The 24,886-nt window shown below is 40.6% G+C and overlaps 1 protein-coding gene and 1 long non-coding RNA gene across 2 annotated transcripts in view; one reads left to right on the top strand and one right to left on the bottom strand.

Annotated features, from left to right (window-relative positions):
* The window catches only part of LOC149978235 (uncharacterized), a 1,155,107-nt gene that overhangs the window by 667,870 nt on the left and 462,351 nt on the right, over window positions 1-24,886 (top strand). The window lies entirely within an intron of this gene.
* On the bottom strand, window positions 4,399-9,077 carry LOC110488544 (SLIT and NTRK-like protein 2). Its single transcript, XM_021560777.3, has one exon. The coding sequence runs from the start codon at window positions 8,485-8,487 to the stop codon at window positions 5,920-5,922; it is 2,568 nt and encodes an 855-aa protein (XP_021416452.2). The 5' UTR covers window positions 8,488-9,077; the 3' UTR covers window positions 4,399-5,919.

Genomic DNA, 24,886 nt, shown 5'->3' with positions numbered 1-24,886 from the left:
GTTGTGCATGAAAAACCAAGCCACACTGCAGCTCTTGACACAAACCGGTGCGCCTGGCACCTACTACCATACCTCGTTCAAAGGCACTTAAATAGTTTGTCTTGCCCATTAAGCATTTGAACGGCACATGTACACAATCCAAGTCTCAATTGTCTCAAGGCTTAAAAATCATTCTTTAACCTTTCTCCTCCAATTCATCTACACTGATTTAGCAATTGAAATCAATAAGGGATCATAGCTTTCACCTGGATCCAGTCTATGTCATGGAAAGAGCATGTGTCCTTAATGTTTTGTACACTCTGTAGACTCCATTTACAAAGCCTGTAACTCAAATACATAGATTTGCTGTGTGTTGTTCTTCACTTGAGCAACAGAGTGCAACTAGCCCTCCTGCCATTTGACAATTGGAGGGAATTGGCAACAGATGGGTTAATATTAAGTCAAACAGACAGTCTTGTCTTCATATGAGTCACTCTAAATAGATGGATGGCCATAGCCTTGATGGTGGCCATAGAGAGACCTCCTTTGGGCCCTCCATTGTCGTTGAGCAAGGGTTTGAAGGGATGGGAGGTGTAATGTGGTGTAAATCCATCCTCAGGGGCATCAGTGGTCAGCTGCATTCCACTGACAGTTTGACATGGATGCACCCCCCCCCCCACACACACACACACACACACACAGTCTGGGCTTGCTATTGATCATCTGGATACCTGAACCATCATGCGTGACTATGCAGCTGCCTCGAGAGAACCGTCTTATTAACATTCCCAGACTACCATGGGGCCTCCTGTGCTGTTTCCCTTGTATAGGCAGAGTCAGTAACACACAGATCTAGAGCACATATTAATATTTGCATGTTAATGTGTAAGCCCTTCATGATTAGTCAAACCCTCAATGAAATGAAATAGTACAATAATATATTAGTTGAATTTGGATGACTGAGTTCTATCTTTATTTCTATTACATGTTTTAATGAAAAGAGAGAACCAATAATAGATTTTCGTAAGTGTGGTGCCCATCTTGTCAAAAGTCTGACTGACGGAGAAAAAAGTTTAAGAAAATCGTTAACCTCTGTACTATGGTTGATATTTCAATAATTTATCCTGCAAGCTTCTCCTTCTTTCTACTGTATGTCAATATAAATATTTTTGCTGTTAACAATCCCATCGTATGGCACATTTTCTGATTATTTTTCTATACTCAGCACAGGAGGAATTATTTGATTGCAGGAATCCTTGAATGAGCACCAGCTGTTTCAATTTGCAATGTGAAAATGCAGTAGCCTTGAAGATCCAGCTGCAGTTGAAAGGACTTATGTACTTCCAAAAATTGGGATTGCAAGAATTTCCTGCAGGCAATAGCACTTTCTATGGGTTCAAAGGTAGTTTTTTTCAGTACTTCAGCATCACGTTTCCATGTATGTTAGTCGGTGTGAATAATGTGTCAACATTTGTTTGGGGTGTCAGATTGTGCTCAATATTATTAGAATTGTTATTTTAAGCCACTGATGAGGAGCTGCCAGACCTCCCTGTGAGTTCCCAAAGGCACTGCTATCACATCTGTTATAAACACCCGGGCTATATTATTAATTCACCATTTTATTAGTAATTTACCAGAAATATGGATTGATATCAATATACAGTATTGCATAACAAAAGTCAGGTTGCGTCATGTACTAGATGTGAATACGAAACAATACAAGTCTATGAATTTAAAAAATATGTTCGAAATATAGGTATGGTCGAGGTATGAAGTTAACAAATCAGATGCCTTTTCCATTCATGTTGCATATTCTATATAATATGCTCCATTTACAGAGCCATTAGAGTTATATTGGTCTCACAACTGAGTTATTGATTTCCATTGCATTCTTGGGGGTAAAAAATAGACTTTTCCATGTTGCTGGGAGAAAGGCCTCTATGCACTTCCTGGAAAAATGTCTGGGGCCATGGTAGACATGAATGCTACATTGTGTGAGGGTTATATGGTAGGACTGCTAACCAGTGGGAGAAGGAGCTGATTTGATTCTAGAGGAGCCACTTGCCATGCCTTGTTACACAAACCAATAAAGTCTTCCCTGGGACATTGGCTTACTGTGTAGCCGCTTCACACTTCAAGTGCCAAATAATGACTGCAGTGATAACATTTTATGGCAGGCAATTGAACAGGAAAGGCTTATTAATATTGTCTCATGTGGAAAAGTGTTTTAAACCGAGGTCATTGAAAACTCAGCATAATATGGGGCTGAGCAGTGGAAGGGTGGTTCAAGATAGTTTCCAATATTTTGTTGTTTCTCACTCACACGTGCATGGAACAATCTCCACTGAAATAACACATTCATAAATTCACCAGAGAACAATTCAGATCTCCTCATTACCCCTCCACAGTTCCTCTGAACTCTGTACTACATGTAATCTCATATGAAAGAACAACACAAAAGTGAATGCTAGCTAGTGTAGATTTGGCCCTTCTCATTTATCATATTCACTTGGATGGAGTTTCACTTCAATTGCTCTTCTTTTTTTTCTAATAAGATCAATGTGTTGTGTTCCAGAGAAAGTGGACACAAGGTCAGATTTGGCTTGAGTTAACCTTTGGAGAAGTCTGCAGTCTGTCACCATTCCTTTAAAACACAGCCGTGGGCCGGCTGCTGTGTGCACTAGGATTATCCCTCAACCATACAGAAAAATGGGGGAAAGCAACCCATTGATCTTCGTCATGGCTGTGAGTCCAACAGCCTTCACTGTTCATGCGGTGTGTTTAACAGAGAGGTTGCGGCTGTGTTTTAAACCATTGCCACGTCGGTGTTCATAGATCAAAAACAGGGCACACATTTGTACTGTTAGGCAGCAGACTGTACATTGTGCAGAGACTACAAGGTTGTTTATCCTGCGACAGTTGTTCAAGGAATTCTGTCAACATTTAACATGGCCCATCATTAATGTCTAAATGATTAAGCAGCCATGAAACTGGTGCAATATTCGTCAAAGGACTGTGGAAGGAACGAAGACAGTCTCTCTCTCTCTCGCTCTCTCACTCTCTCTCTAAGACAAACCTCATCTCTGAAACAAAGACTAGAACGCATAATATATCCCCATAATTTGCACAACCATGTCAGCGGGAAATATTGACTCTACTGAACACTTGAAATGACTGTAATTAAGCTGAATATATTGTGAACATGGCTCATATTTCAGCATATGGCTGATTATTTCAATTAACTGTACTTTGAGATGTTTACTTGGTTACTTTGATTTAATCAATAACAAATATTCCTGTAGCACTGTTTACCATATAGGAGCCTAGCATTTATCTGAACATTTCTTAGATAAACTATACCATCTGATAGTTCATGTGGAACAATGCATCTATATTGATCCAAAATATGAAATAGTAATATGTAAAGGTTATAAAATAAAATTAAGGTTAATTAAATATGTCACAGACCCTGACTGTTGGTTTCAAAATGTCACTTCATTACTTTGAGAGTGAATTGGTTGTGACTCCGGCCAATCCCGGGGACACTGGGAAGGAGGAACATAGACCTTCCATGCTTCCCACAGGTCTCGTAGTCTCCACCATGTCAAAGAGATTCAGTATCATACACAACAAGCATAGGCAACTCTCGTTGGGCCTCATCACAAATCAAAGAGGGAAAAAAGACAGTCCGACCTTTGAATAAACATGAACTTCGCCGAGAGTATTTCTGAAGAGGTCTGGGATTGAGGCCCCTAGCAGCAAGCATCTGAAAGCAGTCTTCATTGATTCACTCTAGTTCACCGCTAGTGCCTTAATATAGCAAGGTCAAGGTTTACATTCCTGTCTACAACAGGAACCATATTGTTAGAATTAAATGAGAGGGAGAGTGAATCAATTACAATCTGTTGATCAATAAAGATATCTAACAACTGTTTCCTTTATAGGATCCATGGATTGAAGGAAATCCTTTGTGACAAAACCACTCAAATGTTCCAAACATATTAGTCACTCAACCTCAAATTGTGAAGCAATTTATAATATTTTATCCTATTTTCCAGTGTGAACTGATCAGAGTGATTGATAGCTTCTGTTGTAAAGCTATTGCATTCCATTGCCATCTCTCCTCCTCCCAGTCCCATTTGATATGAGGAGAGGAGGAGTATGGTGGGGACTGTGGGAGCTAGCTGCCTCATTGGTGTGCAAGACATGTCCAACCCCTCATTCTCCACAGCACCAGTAAACAGCAACACAGAGGCCCATTGTGCCCAGGCAAAAAAAATCACTCAGAAGGAATGAACAGAACTCTCACTCAGTCTCACTCATACCAACTCAATGGCCTCTGCTAGTTACCCACAAGCACAAGCTCACTTACCCACAAGCAGAATGTCAGTATTATAAGATAAGACTCACATAATTAACTTTTTCATGGTCAGTGTTCTGTATTGAAAATGTTTAAGCATAAAATCCAGGATTCAATCAAATCAGAAGGCCAGTTATTGCTAACTTCAATTCCCAATTTGTGTTGGTTCTCAGTAGACACTTATACACTTATTTCATTAATCTATTTGACCAATGTGATTAACAACCTGTGATAAAAAACAACAACAACAACACTGTGCACTCTTTACAAAGTCAATGTGAAATCCAACAAATCAAGTGAAAAGTCCCCACACTGTAGAATCCATTGAAAATGCACAAGCTGAAAAATATCTGCAACATTGACAGTGACACAATAGTAGCTACTTGAAGCAGCCAGGAAACAGAGTGAGAGAAAAAAAACAGCAGAACAATCTGGGCTTGAAGAAGGTATAGGTCTACAGCAGACCTCAAAGCAAATGTCACCTGAAGGGCAGAATATAAACTTGTCTCCTTAAAACCATTAGAAACAAGACATGTTGTGTATGAGGAGCTTTGAGAACTAATCATAATTTGTGCCTTTCAAGTAAGCTCCTGGAGAGCTGTAGTTTTTATCACCCTTAAATCAGAATATTGAGATAAATAATCTACACTTTTAGTGGACACTGCTTCTCTCTAACTGTTGGGTAGAAAATAATAAGTGTGAAATTAATGGTATTCCTGTGAGGGCCCTTGGTCGATAAATTCGTCATTCGTGCCAAAAGTACTCATCAAATTCCTCATCAATACACATTGGTCTATGGATTCCATCAAAGAGAGAGATGTTACCGCCCCCAAAGCACCCAACCCCTCATCACATGGGAGCACACACACAAACACAAAGACAGACAGTTATAATCTTAATAATGCTCACCTCAAATTCAGACTTGACAAAGTGCTTCGGTGAAAATGGAATTGCTCTTCTGGCACTTGTATTGCTCATCTATAGCATACAATCTTATGCAATTCGCTAAACTGTACATCTTGAAAGACACTTAGATATTCAAAACATTATTTACCATACATACCCTCTTCAATTATGTTTAATGTAATGGACAAATAATTAAATTGTACATAAAGATTCTTAAAATACAGCAAATTTCCATTTGCAGAAAGCAAAGATAAAATACTCGGAGTGCAAAGGCACTTCTGGAATAAATGGATCGTCATGTGGACAGAACCTTTACATGTGTTTGACACTCATTATTATATACAGGAATGTAATTTCTCAATTATTCATCTAAAAATGATATTTGTTTCCACAGAGAAAATAAAATATATTATATAAAATGCACACAGCCGTATTATACATAGTTCTTGCGGTACCTGCTACAGTCTTTATATTTAAAGTATAATAAATATGTTAAACCTCCAGTAATATAATATAACTGTCTGCATAAAGGGCTACGTTGACTCAATACAGCTGGAAAATAAAAAAAGATAAAAAGGCTTAGGTTGCTTTGTTTGAGTTGGACTCGTCAATTTGTGGAATACATAGATACATACCGATGTAATACGTGTGATGATAGTAAGTAGGGCCATATCTTACAACTGACTCATTGCAGTATGTTTTTCCAGAACTTCGAGGTAGTCTGGTTCTGTTTTTAGCTTCCCAGGCAGCAAAGGGTGTTCATTTTTTGATTGTTCAGCATAATACTTTCGTGGAGTCCCATAGAGAACAGTTTTATTCAACCTGTCCTGTTTGTGTCGTCTAGTAGTTTCAAATGGAGGAATGAATTGTCTTTTCGGTAAAGTGCAGAAACTGTAATTCTGATCGCCAGCAGTCGGAAGCTCCTTAACTCTCTCTGCAATGTTTTGATAAAGCAGCTCCGGCTGTCGATTGCCACAAGATTGTTTCTCATTGAGTTCCACTGTGCTTATGGTATATGGGCTTGGGGGCAACTCCGACTTTTTCGGGTCCATGGTGCTGAAAGTTAGCTCTTTTAGATTCCTATAGTACGCCACCTGCTCGCTATCTTTCTGCATGTAGATAGGGTTCTGACACATCTGGCTAGCGGGGGGAGGGATGTAGTTATACACATGTGTCTCTGTTTTGTCTGCAGTGGGCTCTGAGCTATATGAACCATACTGTACGTGGAAAGAGTTTATATCTAAATGATTGGCACTGGCGGGGACGCTATCAATTCCTTTGCGTCGTTTGAGGACGAATACAAAAAGACCAGCCCCGAAGCAGACCGACAGAATGAACACCACGAGCAGTCCCAGTATGAGAACAGACAGGGGCACCTCCGCGTGCATCTCGGGTATCTGCTCTTCTGTTGACGTGATGGCAAGCGGGGGAGTGGAGTCGGTGCTGGGACTGACCGTGGGGGCCTTGGTTAGGCCTACTGTGACCTCGTTAGGCTCGGGACAAATTGCGTCATTACGCAGAGATCTGAGCAGCCGCCCTGCGTGTTTGGAGGGCGAATCACATGTGATTTCATTTACCACTACACTGGTGCTGGACAGCTCCATCCAGTTTTTAAGGGCGACGATGTCGCATGTGCAATCCCATGGGTTCTCCTGCAGATCGATCTGAATGAATGCGGAGAGCTGGTCGAGCACACCGCGCACCGGCAGGTGGGAGAAGTGATTGTTCCTCAGGTTCAGTCTTGTTAGCATAGTCCCCCAAAATATATTGTCGGGAAGGGATCTTAGTAGATTGTTGTTTAGGAACAGCAGCTGCAGATTCTGTAATGAGTTAAACGTCTGTGGTAAAATGTCCTTGATGACATTGTACTCCAGGTATAAATATTGAAGGCTCTGCAGCCCTACGAATAATGATTGGGATAGACTTTCAATGTAATTGCCATTGAGGTAAAGTCTCCGTAGATTAGCCAGGTTGTCAAAGGCCCCGTCCTGAATAACAGCTATCCTATTATTTCCTAAATGGAGGAGCTCGAGTGTACTGTATTCGGTTAGGTCTGTTCTATATATGGTATGTAAGTAATTCCCTGTTAAATGCAATTTCTTTGGATAGGAGGGTGTAGGGGTAAGGTCTGTTATATTATGCAATTTCCTCTCCTGGCAGTTGATATTTAATCCAGTGTCTGCGTTCTGGGAGGTACAGACGCATATACTAGGGCAGGTCATGGGAACAGGGGACCTAGTCTGATAAACCATTATAGGCCCCAGCACTTGTTTGTCCTTACCAGACGTTACCCGTTGTGTAGGGCGATTTCTCATTTTAGGGGGACGAGAGGCCCGTGGGGCTTTTGTTGGAGTGACACCGGGGTGTAGGGTGGGAGAGGGGCCGTCGTATTGGGAATCAGAAGGGGGCTGCATTGCGCGGTGATTCGAATCACCAGCATTACGTCGGGGGCATAGATCTTGCCTAATCAATTGTGTAATGTCCTTTCCATGCAGTCTAAAGGGGGTCTCGCACACGATGTCCCCTACAAAGACCGAGATGGTGTCCAGCCAGGCTTTTAAGGGTATCAGATCACAGGTGCAATTCCACGGGTTCTCCTCCAGTTGGATCTCCATAATGCCGCCTATGTGCTCCAGCACACCAGCAAAAGGCAACATTTTAAGCCGGTTCCCCCTTAGATCCAAATGCGTTAACATAACGAAACGAAATACATTGTTGGGAAGAGACAGCATGAGGTTGTCGTTGAGAATCAGCACTTTCAGTTTATTTAATTTGCCGAATGCACCTGCTTCAATGGCGCTGATGTAATTATAATCTGCCTGTAAATACTCCAAACTCTCTAAACCAGCAAAGGTGACTTCCTTGATTATCTCCAAGTTATTGTTGTTGAGATGAAGTCGTTTTAAAAACCTCAGTCCAGTAAAAGCTCCAGTCTGTATCTCCTGTAACCCGTTGTTTCCCAGGTGAAGGGATGTGACATTACCATAATTGATAAACTCGTTCGGATTAAGTCTCGAAAGAAAGTTTCCATTGAGAAAGAGTTGGCAGATTTTGTTCGGTGGAGGCTGAAATAGACTCACCGTTGTAAACCCTTTGTTTTCGCAGTTAATGCTCAATATATTCTCTTTTTCCTCACAGGAGCAGCGGTTCTTACAAATTTCTTTCGATGTTTTGCGGCTGTCTGTCTTCGATGCGAAACTGGTCACAGTTAAAACGCTGAGCAACAAAACGCTGTTCAGCATTTTTACAACAATGTTGCTGAATTATCCAGCATCAACGTTGTATGAGCCTTGGAGTTGGGAATTTCAGTAGGGACATGTAACCCAAATTAACACAACATTAGTGTAAAAAAGGTACCAGGGCGCACGGACGCGCAGGTCTCTCCATTGATCTTCGTTACAACCCAACAGGCAAATTAAACCAGGAATCATTCATCGGATACGTTCTGCGACAGGCTTGAGTGGGCACATTGTCTGTTAGTCAGGGGATAGCTTCGCAATGTAGGCTACCGCAATCCCCGGTGATACCCACGACCATTCATGCAGCAGTTTCAAGCATTTCCGTAGCAGCACAATCAGAAACAGTGAGATAGATACTCACTCAGCGACAGAGATTGTACAGTCTCTGCTCGCCTTGATCCCACGAAATTCCATTCGTCATTAAGTACAATTTCGTTCTTGACAAAAAATTAAATGTATGTAGCATATCACTTGGAGTTTTCCTTCACTTTCTCGATAAAAACACTGAGAGATCCAACTCTGAGAGAGACTGGATACTGAGGAATAACGGGCTGAAGCATTCTCTGCCTGCGCATCCGCAGAGGGCTATCTATGCCTTAGAATTTCTGCTCTACGTCCTCCCACATTCAAGGAATTCAGCCCTACGTCACTAGCATCGACAAAAGTCATACTTGAAAAGTTTTCCATTCTTCTCATAGTAATTGTAAAAATAGCATTATTTTTCAGGCTAGGATTACTGGTACCTTGGCTACTAATGAAAACAGCAGTAGTAGGATAGTTTATAATAAACACCATGCTAATGTTATGATAATAAACATTGTCACAGGGTAATATAAATTCAATTGGAATACAACACCTTTTTGTAGAGTTAACGACATTAATGGGAACTTCAGAAAAGTAGTGTACTACAATTTAATTAGATTTTATTTCCCCTACAAAATGCATGAGAAAATATATGAAAAATGAATCTTCAATACAACCTTCAGTTGTATTATTATTTTGAATGATTTAGAAACCAAGCTCAGTATTGTAAGTGGAATCTTGTTTTTTGCACACCACTAGGGGGAATACGCACCTCTACCGTTTGAATAGGGCTTCAACACACACACATATGCACACCCAATTCAAAAGAGTAATGTGTTTTCTATATAGTGACTGTGATAAAGTAACCTAAAGTAGCAGGCATAGAACGAGCCTGAGCAAACGGATGTTAGGTTGAAAATACTGTATCCGTAAACCCGATGTTAGTATAGGCTAGTGATTAACTAATGTGTCTCATGGGCAAGGGGTGTTACAGGAAGCAACATTTCCTTTCATAAGATACCCAGAGGCAATGTAATTATTATCCGTCGGTTAAACCTTATTGGGGGCATGAGATCCCTCCGAGCAGTTACCAAAACAATGGCGGACAATTTCTCTCCGCTTGGATCACACTTTGACAACCCTAAAACCAGTAGTAACCACCAACAATGACATTTATCTTAAAATTAAAATAAATATCTCATTTTCCTGGACCCCAATAAGATTGTTGCCGAGGAGGGCTTGTTTAGCTAACTTAAGGGTTTGAGTCACCTCAGCCATTTTTTTTATAAAACAGGTCAGCGACCAACACTAGCTAGCTAACGTTAGCTAGACATGTTACATAGGCATCAGAAGCCAGCTGGTTAGATATGGTTCAACCATGGACAACAACAACAACTGACTACTAGTTCGTTTTCACCAAAATATGTTCAACTCATGGATAGTTTATCCAGTGAACACTGCATTTAGAAGTATAGCTACTGACTGACATGTAGATAGCTAGCATGCTGGCTAACACTGGCCAGGCAGTAGTCAACTAGCTAGCTAACAGTTAGCCAAACTCAAGAGCTAATGGTTAGGCATGATAACACCATGGGCAACAATAACTGGCAATACATTTGTTTTTAGACAAATATGTTCAACTCATAGTAAGTTTATACACTGACCACTGCATTTGGGATGCTAGCTAAATTACTGAAATGTAGATAACTAGCTCACTGGCCAGCCAGTAGCCATTACTTGGCAACAAATCGTGGATTTCCTATTCCGTGGGTCAACTTGCTTATATTAATCAACAGACAGTTTGTGGAAAGGTAAAACCCCACCGGTGTGACCTCACACACCCAAGAAAGCTCAACCAATCACCCAACATAACTCATGAATATCAATGACTTTCCTACGAAAGGACATTATGTTTACAGGAAGGACCTGGACAAAAGTCTTTAGGGTTAAGTCAAGTCGACTTGGGTTTATAGCGTACAGATTGATCCACAAGAATAAAATCAGCACAGAACAAAATGTCCATACAATTAATCAATTCAAAATAATACAGAGCTCTTATACAGTAGACCTCCATTCTCAAAATATCAAAGGGAGAAACTAAACTCCTGAGCCAAATTTGTTCGCCTTGCCACCCAGGACAGCTTTTCCCGTTTTCTTAAACCCTTATGAAAAAACATTGCAGTCAGAGTGCAATGTAATTCGAGTGCAGTATTACTGCAGTATGCTGCAAAACCTGCTTCCAAAATAACAGTTTTTTTACTGCAGTCATTTTGCAGTGTAACTGAAGTTAGAGTGCAGTTATTCTGCAGTTACTGTGTCCAAAATACCAATAATTTTTTTTGTGAGGGCAACCTTACGTTCTGCGCAGCTGTTACTGGATAGGAATAGGCACCCAATCTTATAGGATCAGGAAGTGCACTTCGGATGTGTGGGAAACAATGAATTAGCATGCAATTAACATTTCTAAAGTGAGTTATTCATGACCTATAGGTCTTATAGTAAACTAAAATCCTAATCATTAGCTGACCGTGTAAACTATTAAACCAAACGCTTGCATGAGAGCAATAATTGCCATTGCTGAAATAGGCCTAATCAAACAAACACAGAAGCAAGGTGAATAAAATTCACATATGTCCAAACGACATAAAGACTAAATGACTTTGACATTACTTTGATAATAATGTTCTAATTACTGAGGTAAACCTACAACAAAATACCTAGCGTTTGGGTAGACAACCAAATTAATGTAATGGCGGGGAGTAAGGGGAATATTAATTTGTGAAATGCAGACTGTGCTAGGCTGGCTTGCATCCTCACAGTCAGTGAACATGATATTTACTCTGTCTAGATTAAGGACTCATATCCATTTTTTTTAAAAATGTTTCTGCACATTGTTTGAGATTACACTATTTAAAATTGTTTCGTATCCAAAATTTAAGATGAGAATCATGTCATGAACTCAATAAATCAAAGTCTGATAGAATAACACAAAGGACAATAACAATAACTTCCAAATAGATTCAGATGGATTTGTACATATTTGTGAGGGCACAGCTTGACAGGCCAATTGCCAAATTCATTACAGGGCACAGAGGGGAATGGTTACCAAATGCACCACTGCAAGAGTGGGCTTGGTGTTTTAACTATCTGATTGCATAAAGCAATGTGGTCATAAAAATGCATGATAGCCAACGATAGACAGAAATGCGGCCAAAAGGCATTTTGCCCCAAAGTTACACACAGCACAACTAAACGTTCCAAAGAATTCAGTTGTAGCCATCTCTATCACACAACATTTGACCAGAACGTGATGATGGAGAACTGACTTTGGATGGGGTAATGGTAATCTCTGGAGGGAAACTTTTGCTTCCTGTAGTCTCTAATGAACAGGATGCATCCTATAAGCTGATGAGGTATTTGAACAACCCACACATAACAAGATAGGAGATAACAGAAGTTTTGTCTTTGGACTGTTGACACAGGATAGATAAAGTGTCACGTATGACACAACGAGAGATAACAAATATACAGTACATGCAACCATGTAAGTCTTTATTTAGGACACATGTGGCATTGAACTTTGGCTCTTTGTAACCCATTAGAGGACTCCTTCTTTAATCCATCTGTGAGGTCAGGTCTTTGTCATTGTAAATAAAGTTGAAGTCAGAAGTTCACATACACTTAGGTTGGAGTCGTTAAAACTCATTTTTCAACCACTACATACATTTCCTGTGAACAAACTATAGTTTTGGCAAGTCGGTTAGGACATCTACTTTGTGCATGACACAAGTCATTTTTCCTACAATTGGTTATTTCACTGTATCACAATTACAGTGGGTCAGAAGGTTACATACACTAAGTTGACTGTGCCTTTCAAACAGCTTGGAAAATTCCAGAAAATTATATCATGGCTTTAGAAGCTTCTGATAGGCTAATTGACATAATTTGAGTGTCAACGCTTTGGGTAGCTGGTAAAAAGGAGTCAGGAGCAGGAGAGTTGAGATGCGTGGACAAGGTATTTAATATATGAAAAAACACCAATATAGAAACAATACAAGGGTGCGTGAAATATACCGGTACCACGAATAAATGGGCGTAAATACAGAACCCGGCAACAAAATACCAGCCATCAACATAGAACAAACACACAGACAAACATGGGGGAAACCAGAGGGTTAAATAATTAACATGTAATGAGGGAATTGAAACCAGGTGTGTAAAAACCAAAGACAAAACAAGTGGAAAATGAAAAGTGGATCGGTAATGGCTAGAAGGTTGGTGACGTCGACCGCCGAATGCCGCTCGAACAAGGAGAGGGACCGATTCCGGCGGAAGTTGTGACATTGAGTCAATTGGAACTTCTGACCCACTTGGAATGTGCTGAAAGAAATCATTCTAACATTTCACCGTCTTAAAATAAAGTGGTGATCCTAACTTACCTAAATCAGTGAATATTTACTAGGATTAAATGTCAGGAATTGTGAAAACTGAGTTTAAATGTATTTGGCTAAGGTGTATGTACAGTTGAAGTCGGAAGTTTACATACACCTTAGCCAAATACATTTAAACTCAGTTTTTCACAATTCCTGACATTTAAACAAAGTAAAATTCCCTGTCTTAGGTCAATTAGGATCACCACTTTATTTTATGAATGTGAAATGTCAGAATAATAGTAAGGAGAATGATTTATTTCAGCTTTTATTTATTTCCTCACATTCCCAGTGGATAAGAAGTTTACATACACTCAATAAGTATTTGGTAGCATTGCCTTTAAATTGTTTAACTTGGGTCAAGCGTTTCTGGTAGCCTTCCACAAGCTTCCCACAATAAGTTGGGTGAATTTTGGCCCATTCCTCGTGACAGAGCTGGTGTAGCTGATTCAGGTTTGTAGGCCTCCTTGCTCGCACAAGCTTTTTACCTTCCGCCCACACATTTTCTGTAGGATTGAGGTCAGGGCTTTGTGATGGCCACTCCAATACCTTGACTTTGTTGTCCTTAAGCCATTTTGCCACAACTTTGGAAGTATGCTTGGGATCAATGTCCATTTGGAAGACCAATTTGCAACCAAGCTTTAACTTCCTGACTGATGTCTTGAGATGTTGCTTCAATATATTCACATATTTTTCCTACCTCATGATGACATCTATTTTGGGTAGTGCACCATTCCCTCCTGCAGCAAAACACCCCCAACAACATGATGCTTCCACCCCTGTGCTTCACGGTTGGGATGGTGGTCTTCGGCTTGCAAGCCTCCCCCTTTTTCCTCCAAACATAACAACGGTCATTATGGACAAACATTTCTATTTTTGTTTCATCAGACGAGAGGACATTTCTCCAAAAAGTACGAACTTTGTCCCCAAGTGCAGTTGCAAACCATAGTCTGGAAATTTTATGCCGGTTGTGGAGCAGTGGCTTCCTCCTTCCTGAGCAGCCTTTCCGGTTACGTCAAGATAGGACTCGTTTTACTGTAGATATAGATACTTTTGTACCTGTTTCCTCCTGCATCTTCACAAGGTCCTTTGCTGTTGTTCTGGGATTGATTTGCACATTTCGCACCAAAGTACGTTCATCTCAAGGAGACAGAACGCGTCTCCTTCCTGAGCGGTATGACGGCTGCGTGGTCCCATGGTGTTTATACTTGCGTACTATTGTTTGTACAGATGAACGTGGTACCTTCAGGCGATTGAATATTTCTCCCAAGGATAAACCAGACTTGTGGAGGTCTACAATTTTTTTTCTGAGATCTTGGATGATTTCTTTAGATTTTCCCATGTCAAGCAAAGAGGCACTGAGTTTGAAGGTAGGCCTTGAAATACATCCACAGGTACACCTCCAATTGACTCAAATGATGTCAATTAGCGTATCAGAAGCTTCTAAAGCCATGACATAATTTTCTGGAATTTTCCAAGCTGTTTGAATGCACGGTCAACATAGTGTATGTATACTTCTGACCCACTGGAATGGTGATACAGTGTTACATAAGTTTAATCATCTGTCTGTAAACAATTGTTGGAACAATTACTTGTGTTATGCACAAAGTAGATGTCCTTACCGACTTGCCAAAACTATAGTTTGTTGACAATACATTTTTGGAGTGGTTGAAAAACGAGTTTTAATGACTCCAACCTAAGAGTATGTAAACTTCAAGTGTTTGTGCACAAATATGTACAGTATGTATGCATATTCAGAATATATTTACACTATATACAGAAATGCAAGGGGGGTAATAATGTCCATTGCTCGTGTTTCTTGTCTCAAGCAAGCCTCTTCTTATTATTGGTGTCCTTTAATAGTGGTTTCTTTGCAGCAATTTGACCATGAAAGCCGGATTCACACAGTCTCATCTGAACAGTTTCTATTTGTAGTGCTCAAGCTCTGATATCTAAGTGAAGAAATTAGTTATAAGTGATTTCACGCGTGAGCACTGGGTGTCGGTAATCGGTAAATGAGTGTGGCATTTTGAATCAGTGTTTTCCAAACAAAACATAAGACCTGTTAGTTTTGAATGATGTGTCTAATGTAGAGAACTATGTTTCGTGTTTTGCAAAAAGTGTGTTTTACAATTGCAAAATGAGTGTAAAGCAGATAATGTGCTTGAAATTTTGTAGACTTGGTCTGAAGATTAGATGCATTAGTTAATGGTTTCACTGAGTGTGCCTCATGTCTGTAAGTGATTGTAAAACAATGTAAATCAAGCATTTCTGCAGATAAGACCGGTCTATCACAATACTCCTAACATGCCATTTACTACAATCTGTATAGCTGTATCTCTCTAAAGATTTTCTACATATTTGATGTCAGAAATCCTGCCCTCAAAACCCTATCCTTGTCTCAAGAAGGACTGGACATCGATGAGCACTCAAAGCAGTTCAACCAGAAATAACCTAGTCTCTCTCTCTCTCTGCTACTTCTCTTTTATTAACCCATCACTGGGCAGGAGCTTGTATTTTCCTACAGATTCACTCCCATCCTGAGACAATGTGCTCCTCACACATAACTTCTGTGGTCCTGTCAAGTCACACAGTGATGAATTGTGTTACAGAAGCCTGCAGAAGTGCTGACCTGAACACAAGTTGCTATGAACGATTTCCTGTTGTCTGCTAGAGGGAGTGAGTGATGGATTGATGGCTTGGACACATCAATCTGTTACCCCGGAGTCAGGTGTTGCCACCTTTGTGTATCTCTGCTGTTCCACTTTTCCTTCTTTCCTTTACAGGCTATGTCCCTGAGAGGTCTGTCTCTCTGTCTCTTTTCTTAAGTGCAACCAATTTTGTTTATGGTGACTATGCAGGTCAGAGGACAAGAGAATCCAGAACAGACAATATTCACTCTGGCCTCAATTGTTGTTGTTTTGTATTTCTTTATGTATTTGCCTTAGTGTTTTTTTGGCTTACGCATAATGGTGAAGCAAAAACAAAATTCCCTTTCACATGATTTTAATCTCATTCCAAAACGGCATTTTGCCTCGCCTGGATGTGCTTGATGAAAACTGTGGTATGAATAATTCTGTGAAATGAAGCACTGCGATCCTGCACCAGTAAAAAAATGGATTCAATATTCAAATTCAATCACATAAGAAAAAAAATATTATAGTGTTCTCTACATAGACAGGAGAGCCGGAGAGGGAGGGAAGGAAAGAAGGAAAAGGAAAGAAAGAAAAGGAAAGAGGGAGAGAAAGAGAGAGAGGTTACTTAATTCCACAACACCAGGTTGTTGTTCTCTCCCATTCCAGGGGCTCAGCAGAATCTAATATAACTATCTCCTGAGAGACATCTCACCATCTGAACTGGCAAATCATTATGATAAATTAATTTAGCAGAAGGAATTGTTTGAGATAGATTAGGTGTCCATTTGATTGAAAAGATTGTTAACGAGTAATAATGTCCACTTCAATTTCAGAGGCCACAAGATAATCACTTCTTCATTTGCTGTCTCCCTGTTTTCAATCTGCAATAGTTTACTGTTTCTATAAAACTCGCTATAAAGACCAATGATTTTTGTCCTACTTTGCCACAACTCTTAAGTGTCAGTACAGTAGCTGCAGCAATAATGGGTGACATTGAAAATGGATCATTGAGGTTAATTCATGAAACTACCGCACACTTGTTGTGTAGTGGTTATGAGGAAGAAACAAGATAACACAATTAGCTAATTATTTATTTATTTGTAATCCATTTGAACAAGGCTCCTGAAACGCCAGACAGTATTGTTGTTTGTTGATGAATTTGTAATGACAGTCATCCCCGGATATCCAGTATCTAGCACAACCTATGGATTTCCAGGGCTGAGAGAGAATGCAACCAGAGCCTCCAACAGTACTCTGGTGTGTGAGAGAGTGCCAGACAACGGCTCTTACCCTGCCATGTGTGAGGGTGCCAGACAGTGGCTATATCCCCAGCAGTTTGGTTATAGGCTTGAGTCTGTGTGACCACACATCTTTCCATAGTAAAGCAATTGGAGACAGAAAAGATCCCAGGCAGACAGGGCTTGGTATGGAGTGTTGGGTCTGACCGGTCTCTGGGGACATGATGCACACACAAGTTTAAGCAGGGACAAGTCTGTGTGTCTTTATACACAAATTGAAACAGCAATGTGCAGCCTTTAGCTAGACAGCTCAAAAACCTGGATTCGTTCTGTCGGCCTAAGAAATGTCCTCCAACTGCTCCCATCATCCAGCTGGTTTTGGTAATTTGAAAATCAGTTCTTCTATAATCATAGCCCAATTCTCCAGCTTTTTAAAATACAGATGGTTCTCAAGAGGATACACCCTTTGGTGAATAAAAGAGAGAGAGAACTTTTGCTATTGTGGTTTGCACCCCGAGTTGTGAGTATAGATGTGGCTCTCCTCTGGGGCAGGGCTCCAGACTAACATTTTCCCCTTTTGGCGCAGTGTCACACAATAAAATACATTTGAGACATCATCTTATGGCTTGTTTTGTTAGCAACCTTACGTATTTTACTTTTTAGTTTTTCCCTTGATCTACATTTTTTTTTTTCATTAAACTTTTTCACTCCGGACGCTTTATCTGGACATGGTTCGTCAGGACTTCCAACAGCCGATGCTAAGTAGTAACATTAACATGATGCCTTCGAATTGCAGTCACTGTACTCATGATATACAGGAGAACGATCGCCTTACAGTGAGGATAGCAGTGCTGCAAGCCCAGCTTCAGACGCAATCATTAGGCAAGGGTAATTTCAGTGTAGGAAAGGATGAAACAGCATCTGTGCCACCAGTAACTACAGATAGTAACGTTAGTACAAATCCCCTCGCACGGTCCCCGCAGCCAACTTTCTCATGGTTTCTGGATGGAAATGCTGTAGGAATGCTCAACCGGTGTCGCTCATTCAGCCGACAGAAACTTTCAACCGGTTTTCCCCATTAAGCAACGAGTCGGAGGCCGAGCCTTCTCTTGTCTCTACTCCTCCCGTTACGGGGTCTGCGCCCCCGAAGCTTCCCACCATTAGCTCTGACATATTCAAAACCCTAGTATTAGACTTAAAACGAATCATCCAGTGATCATACACTGTTTACCAGGGGGCAGGGCTACCGACGTTCAGGCTAATCTGAAGATGGTGCTGGCTGAAGCTAAAACTGGCGAGTGTAGAGAGTATAGAGATATTGTTATCTCACATCTCGAAATAGGGCTACTTAATGTTAGATCCCTCACTTCAAAGGCATGGAACCAATCATCCACCTCCACTGACTAAAAAGGGGACTTTCAGTATCTGTCCAACACTAGACATACTCCTCAGTCCAGACTTTCTGAACAATGTGGATTAACAAGAAAGACTACTTGAACTAATCACTGATCATAATCTTGATGTGATTGGCCTGACTGAAAAATGGCTTAAGCCTGATGAATTACTATGTTAAATGAGGCCTCACCTCCTGGTTACACTAGTGACCATATCCCCCGTGCACCCCGCAAAGGCGGAGGTGTTGCTAACATTTACGATAGCAAATTTCAATTTACAAAAATAAAATGACGGTTTCGTCTTTTGAGCTTCTAGTCATGAAATCTATGCAGCCTACTCAATCACTGTTTGTAGCTACTGTTTACAGGCCTCCTGGGCCATATACAGCGTTCCTCACTGAGTTCCCTGAATTCCTATTGGACCTTGTAGTCATAGCAGATAATATTCCAATTTTTGGTGATTTTAATATTCACATGAAAAAGTCCACAGACCCACTCCAAAAGGCTTTCGGAGCCATCATCGACTCAGTGGGTTTCGTCCTACATGTCTCTGGACCTACTCACTGTCACAGTCATACTCTGGACCTAGTTTTGTCCCATGGAATACATGTTGTGAATGGAGTGGAAATTGGAGTGGAAATGGCGCCACACCAAACTGGAAGTCTTCCGACTAGCTTGGAAAGACAGTACCGTGCAGTATCGAAGAGCCCTCACTGCTGCTTGATCATCCTATTTTTCTAACTTAATTGAGGAAAATAAGAACAATCCAAAAAAAAAAAAATTATACTGTCGCAAAGCTAAGTAAAAGGCAGCATTCCCCAGGAGAGGATGGCTTTCACTTCAGCAGTAATACATTCATGAACATCTGCGGAAAAGATCCTGAACCTTAGAAAGCAAATTACGGACTCCTCTTTAAATCTACGTATTCCTCCAAAGCTCAGTTGTCCTGAGTATGCTAAACTCTGCCAACACCTAGGATCAAGAGAGACACTCAAATGTTTTAGTACTATATCTCTTGACACAAAGATGAAAATAATCATGGCCTCTAAACCTTCAAGCTGCATACTGGACCCTATTCCAACTAAATTACTGAAAGAGCTTCTTCCTGTGCTTGGCCCTCCTATGTTGAACATAATAAACGGCTCTCTATCCACCGGATGTGTACCAAACTCAATAAAAGTGGCAGTAATAAAGCCTAAACTTTGACCCAGAAAATATAGAAAACTATCGACCTATATCGAATCCTCCATTCCTCTCAACATTTTTTTAAAATCTGTTGTGCAGCAACTCACTGCCTTCCTGAAGACAAGCAATGTATACGAAATGCTTAGGTCTGGTTTTAGACCCCATCATAGCACTTGTGAAGGTGGTAAATGACCTTTTAATGGCGTCAGACTGAGGCTCTGCATCTGTCCTCGTGCTCCTAGACCTTGTGCTACTTTTGATACCATCGATCACCACATTCTTTTGGAGAGATTGGAAACCCAAATTGGTCTACACGGACAAGTTCTGGCCTGGTTTAGATCTTATCTGTCGGAAAGATATCAGTTTGTCTCTGTGAATGGTTTGTCCTCTGACAAATCAACTGTAAATTTCGGTGTTCCTCAAGGTTCCATTTTAGGACCACTATTGTTTTCACTATATATTTGACCTCCTGGTGGATGTCATTGGAAAACATAATGTTAACTTTCACTGCTATGCGGATGACACACAGCTGTACAATTCAATGAAACATGGTGAAGCCCCAAAATTGCCCCCGCTAGAAGCCTGTGTTTCAGACAAAAGGAAGTGGATGGCTGCAAACGTTCTACTTTTAAACTCGGACAAAACAGAGATGCTTGTTCTCGGTCCCAAGAAACAAAGAGATCTTCTGTTGAATCTGTCAATTAATCTTGATGGTTGTACAGTCGTCTCAAAAAAAACTGTGAAGGACCTCTGCGTTACTCTGGACCCTGATCTCTCTTTTGACGAACATATCAAGACTGTTTCAAGGACAGCTTTTTTCCATCTATGTCACAATGCAAAAATCAGTTCAATCAATTCTGTCCAAAAATGATGCAGAAAAATGAATCCATGCTTTTGTTACTTCTAGGTTAGACTACTGTAATGCTCTACTTTCTGGCTACCTGGATGAAGCACAAAATAAAGTTAGTTATTGCTAAATACGGCTGCTAGAATCCTGACTAGATCCAGAAAAATGTATCATATTACTCCAGAGCTAGCCTCCTGTTAAGGCAAGGGCTGATTTCAAGGTTTTACTGCTAACCTACAAAGCATTACATGGTCTTGCTCCTACCTATCTTTCGGATTTGGTCCTGCCGTACATACCTACACGTACTCTACTGTCACAAGTTGCAGGCCTCCTAATTGTCCCCAGAATTTCTAAGCAAACAGCTGGAGGCAGGGCTTTCTCCTATAGAGCTCAATTTTTATGGAATGGTCTGCCTACCCATGTGAGAGACGCAGACTCGGTCTCAACCTTTAAGTCTTCACTGAAGACTCATCTCTTCAGTAGGTCATATGATTGAGTGTAGTCTGCCCCAGGAGTGGGAAGGTGAACGAAAAGGCTCTGGAATAACGAACCGTCCTTGCTGTCTCTGCCTGGCCGGTTCCACTCTCTCCACTGGGATTCTCTGCCTCTAACCATATTACAGGGGCTGAGTCACTGGCTTACAGGTGGTCTTCCATGCCGTCCCTAGGATGAGTGCGTCACTTAAGTGGGTCACTGACGTGATCTTCCTGTCTGGGTTGCCCCCCCCCCCCCTAATGTGAAAACACATTAGCTAGATCACTAACTAAACAAAAATATGAAAGAAACATGCAACAATTTTACTGAGTTAGAGTTAAGGAAATCTGTCAATTAAAATAATTTCATTAGGTCCTAATCTATGGATTATGGACCTAATGAAGTCTATGGACAGGGGCACAGCCATGGGTGGGCCTGGGAGGGCAATGTCGTGGTAATTTCCTGAGATTACAAACCACACACAAGTCAGAGTTATACTTTAAACTTGATCTTTTAATAATATGAGCTTCACCATAGCCCTGAGAGTGTCAACTTAATGGCAACTGAGCTCTTTTATAGCAAAGATCCACCCCCTAGTCGACATGACAAACCACAGATAATAGAAACTGTTCACAAAGAAAGACTTTTACTTGAGAGAAGAGCATCCCATAGCCAGACAGCATTAGCTATAAATGATCGTTCAGTTTAGTCTCCTAAACAAGGTTCTAATCTCGTTCTTGGTACAACATAGTACCAAAACCTTACCCCATCCAATGGCATATATCAATTGTCAATTCTAGATACACCCATCTCAAATACAATCCACCCCTGGACAAGCTCCCTGAGAGGAGTGAGCCTCTAGGTCATATACTATGAAAGATAAGTTTCAGGGGGGACACACAATGGTTCCAGACACTGCCATACTCCTCCCCCCAATTGGAAAAGGAGGGAGTGACTGGAGTACAGACATAGTGGAGCCCTTCACATGGTTTCACAGATATATTCATTATGAAGACAATGTTCAAACCTGACTTCTCCCTTTCTGATATTCTGGTTATTACCAGACATGTAAAAGACAAGTCTGACCTCTCCCCTCTCTGGGCCCCAAGTGACTTTTCGCTAGAGAAGAGAGAGGAAAATGCAACTGCCAACATTATAGTCCAAAAGAAGAAATTCTAATGACAAGTACTAATTAAATAAAACATCTTATTTATCTATGTTACCTAAATAATGCTGATTCAGCTACGACAGCACCCACATAATTTTTTTTCTCCCCACTAAAGGCTTTATTGCAGACAGAAATCCTCAGTTTCATCAGCTATCCGGGTGGCTAGTCTCAGACAATCCCGCACGTGAAGAATACGGATGTGGAGGTCCTGGGCTGGCATGGTTACACGTGGTCTGATTTTGTGAGGCCTGTTGGACGTACTGGCAAATTCTCTAAAACTAAGTTGGAGGCAGCTTATGGTGGAGAAATGAACATTCAATTATTTGGCAACAGCTCTGCTGGACATTCCTGCAGTCAGCATGCCAATTGCATGGTCCTTCAAAACTTGAGACTTCTGTGGCATTGTGTTGTGTGACAAAACTGCACATTTTAGTGGCCTTTTATTGTGTAATTATCATACTGTTTACTTAGCTTCTTGATATGCCACAACTGTCAGGTGGATGAATTATCTTGGCAAAGGAGAAATGCTCACTAACAGGGATGTAAACAAATGTGTGCACAACATTTGAGATAAATAAGCTTTTTGTGCTCATGGAACATTTCTGTGATTTATATTTCACCTCATGAAACATGTGACCAACACTTTACATGTTGCATTTATATTTTTGTTCAGTATAAATATAACACATACGCCAGTAGCCATTTATTAATCTAACAGTAAATGTAATGTCCTAAAAAACGTTGCAATGAGTTCTAGTGCACTCTTGATGGCCGATGAGCAACTTCGTGCTCTACATTTTCCATATCAGATATCTTGATTGTAAAACAGTGTGCTTTGAGCTCAATAACGATAGTTAATAAATATAAATTATAACTACAGAAAGCTGAGACCCTCCTCTGTTTAATATGGACAACTAGTTACTTTCAAAGTAGTTTTTTTTCCCGTATTTGCATTTCGAAATGTTATACAATCACAACGGGCATACAAGGGGAGAGAGAGTCTGTGAGAGGCTTACTCAGTACAGCAGCCGGCCCTAGTGAAACAGGCAAGCACAACAGAAGGGCAGACAACGTTATTAGAGGAATCATGAGGTTAATGCACTTTACTCTTTAGCAAAGAAAATACAGGGCATTTTGGTTGAGGTGACCAGATAGAATGTGCAGCTCTCACCAGTGAGACCAATTAAAAATGGATCTCGCACAGCTAAGTCAACTAAACGGTCGCAGATTTTTTCTATAGTGGAACTGTAGGATGCCAGAAAGTGTCTACTCTTAGCTTAGAAAGCAATCTATTTCAGGCTTGCAGCCATTTGAGCACTGCAAACATGTCAACACCGAGCACACTTCCAGGAAGAGGAACACATGTTACTTGTATGTCTTGAAGTATCATTTAGACTGCTGTTGAGAAATAGTTACTATTTTGGCAACTCCTTCATGGAACAAAGATACGACCCAAATAACCTTTTTGGTACATGGAAATACTTTTATGTAACTACATGCTAACTGTTCAGTACAGTACACGTGATAAACCTCTTCCTATTACGTTTGCAAGAATGTCAGATGTAGCCTACAGAAGTTCAAAGCCACCCTCCCAGTCATACTGTGATAGAGCTGGGAAAAGCACTCGTTCTTTTATGGAGGACATAAAAAAACATGTTAAAATTGTGTATAACTTATACAAGCTCTTTCCTCTCTCCCTGTTTTACTGTCTACTCGGTAATTCAGAATCACTCTTGTTACCTTTTATATTCACAGCTTTCTGTGGTCTGTTATGACCCTGTTTGCTGTCATAACCATATGCGCTCTTTGAGACATTAAGGAAAACTAAGACATATTCCATCCCAGCAGCCCTGGACACCATAGCTTTCTTTAAACATAACAGAATCAATGGTAAAGGGTTTTGCTGCTTATGCATTCCCCACAAAGTCTCTATAGACATAGTCATGTCATTCCGCTTTGAATTATCCTAAGAAAGTGTTATGTGGTGCATAATGGAGATTTTTCTCAATGTCCAAATTTTGTTGGCCTCTAGCGCAACTCACTTCTTATTAATGCTCTGCTGTGGGTTGTGCAGACATTTGGTTACATTTCCAAATGTTTGGCCTGGAGCTTATCTACGCTGCCATGCCCATCAGGTGCTGGTAAACACCTCAGAAGAGACAGGTGGCAATTACTAATAAGACAGTAGATCACAAGTGTTGAGTAATATCACTCTACCTGATTTTTCTACAGATGGAGGTCAGTAGAGGTTTTGTCATGGAGTCCTCTGATTGAAAGACAGGCTGATACTGATGTCTGAATTGGGAAAGACCTTGCACTCAGCATTAAAATGATACACATCTATTACTTTTTATCGTCTTGCGTTGTTATTGAATCGAACGGTGGGGGGACCCCGTGTATTCTTCAAACATTTCAGGGAACTGTCTTTACGTGACACCATACAGGAAGGGATGACGACTGAATGTTTGGCAAGATGGCCCCAGCACCACAACACAAAATGCTAATAGGTACAGTATCTATCAGCTGTGAATGAAAATAGAAGATGAAAGACAAATGTAATATTTGCACATTGTTATATTGGCAGAATACTGCTTATTGAATGTTATCACAACACCCTTACAAAAAAGATTGCAATTTGAAACTGCAGTCAAAGTGCAGTAACTGCTCTCGACTCTGGTATTTTGGACACAGTAATTGCAGAATAACTGCAGTGTACAGCACTTGAAC

Source organism: Oncorhynchus mykiss, chromosome 14 (genome assembly GCF_057628025.1).
Source record: "Oncorhynchus mykiss isolate SJ-2025 chromosome 14, ASM5762802v1, whole genome shotgun sequence".
In the NCBI taxonomy this organism is placed as follows: Eukaryota; Metazoa; Chordata; class Actinopteri; order Salmoniformes; family Salmonidae; genus Oncorhynchus; species Oncorhynchus mykiss.
The sequence above is the reverse complement of the archived record's forward strand: the minus strand, read 5'-3'. Positions and strand labels throughout refer to the sequence as shown.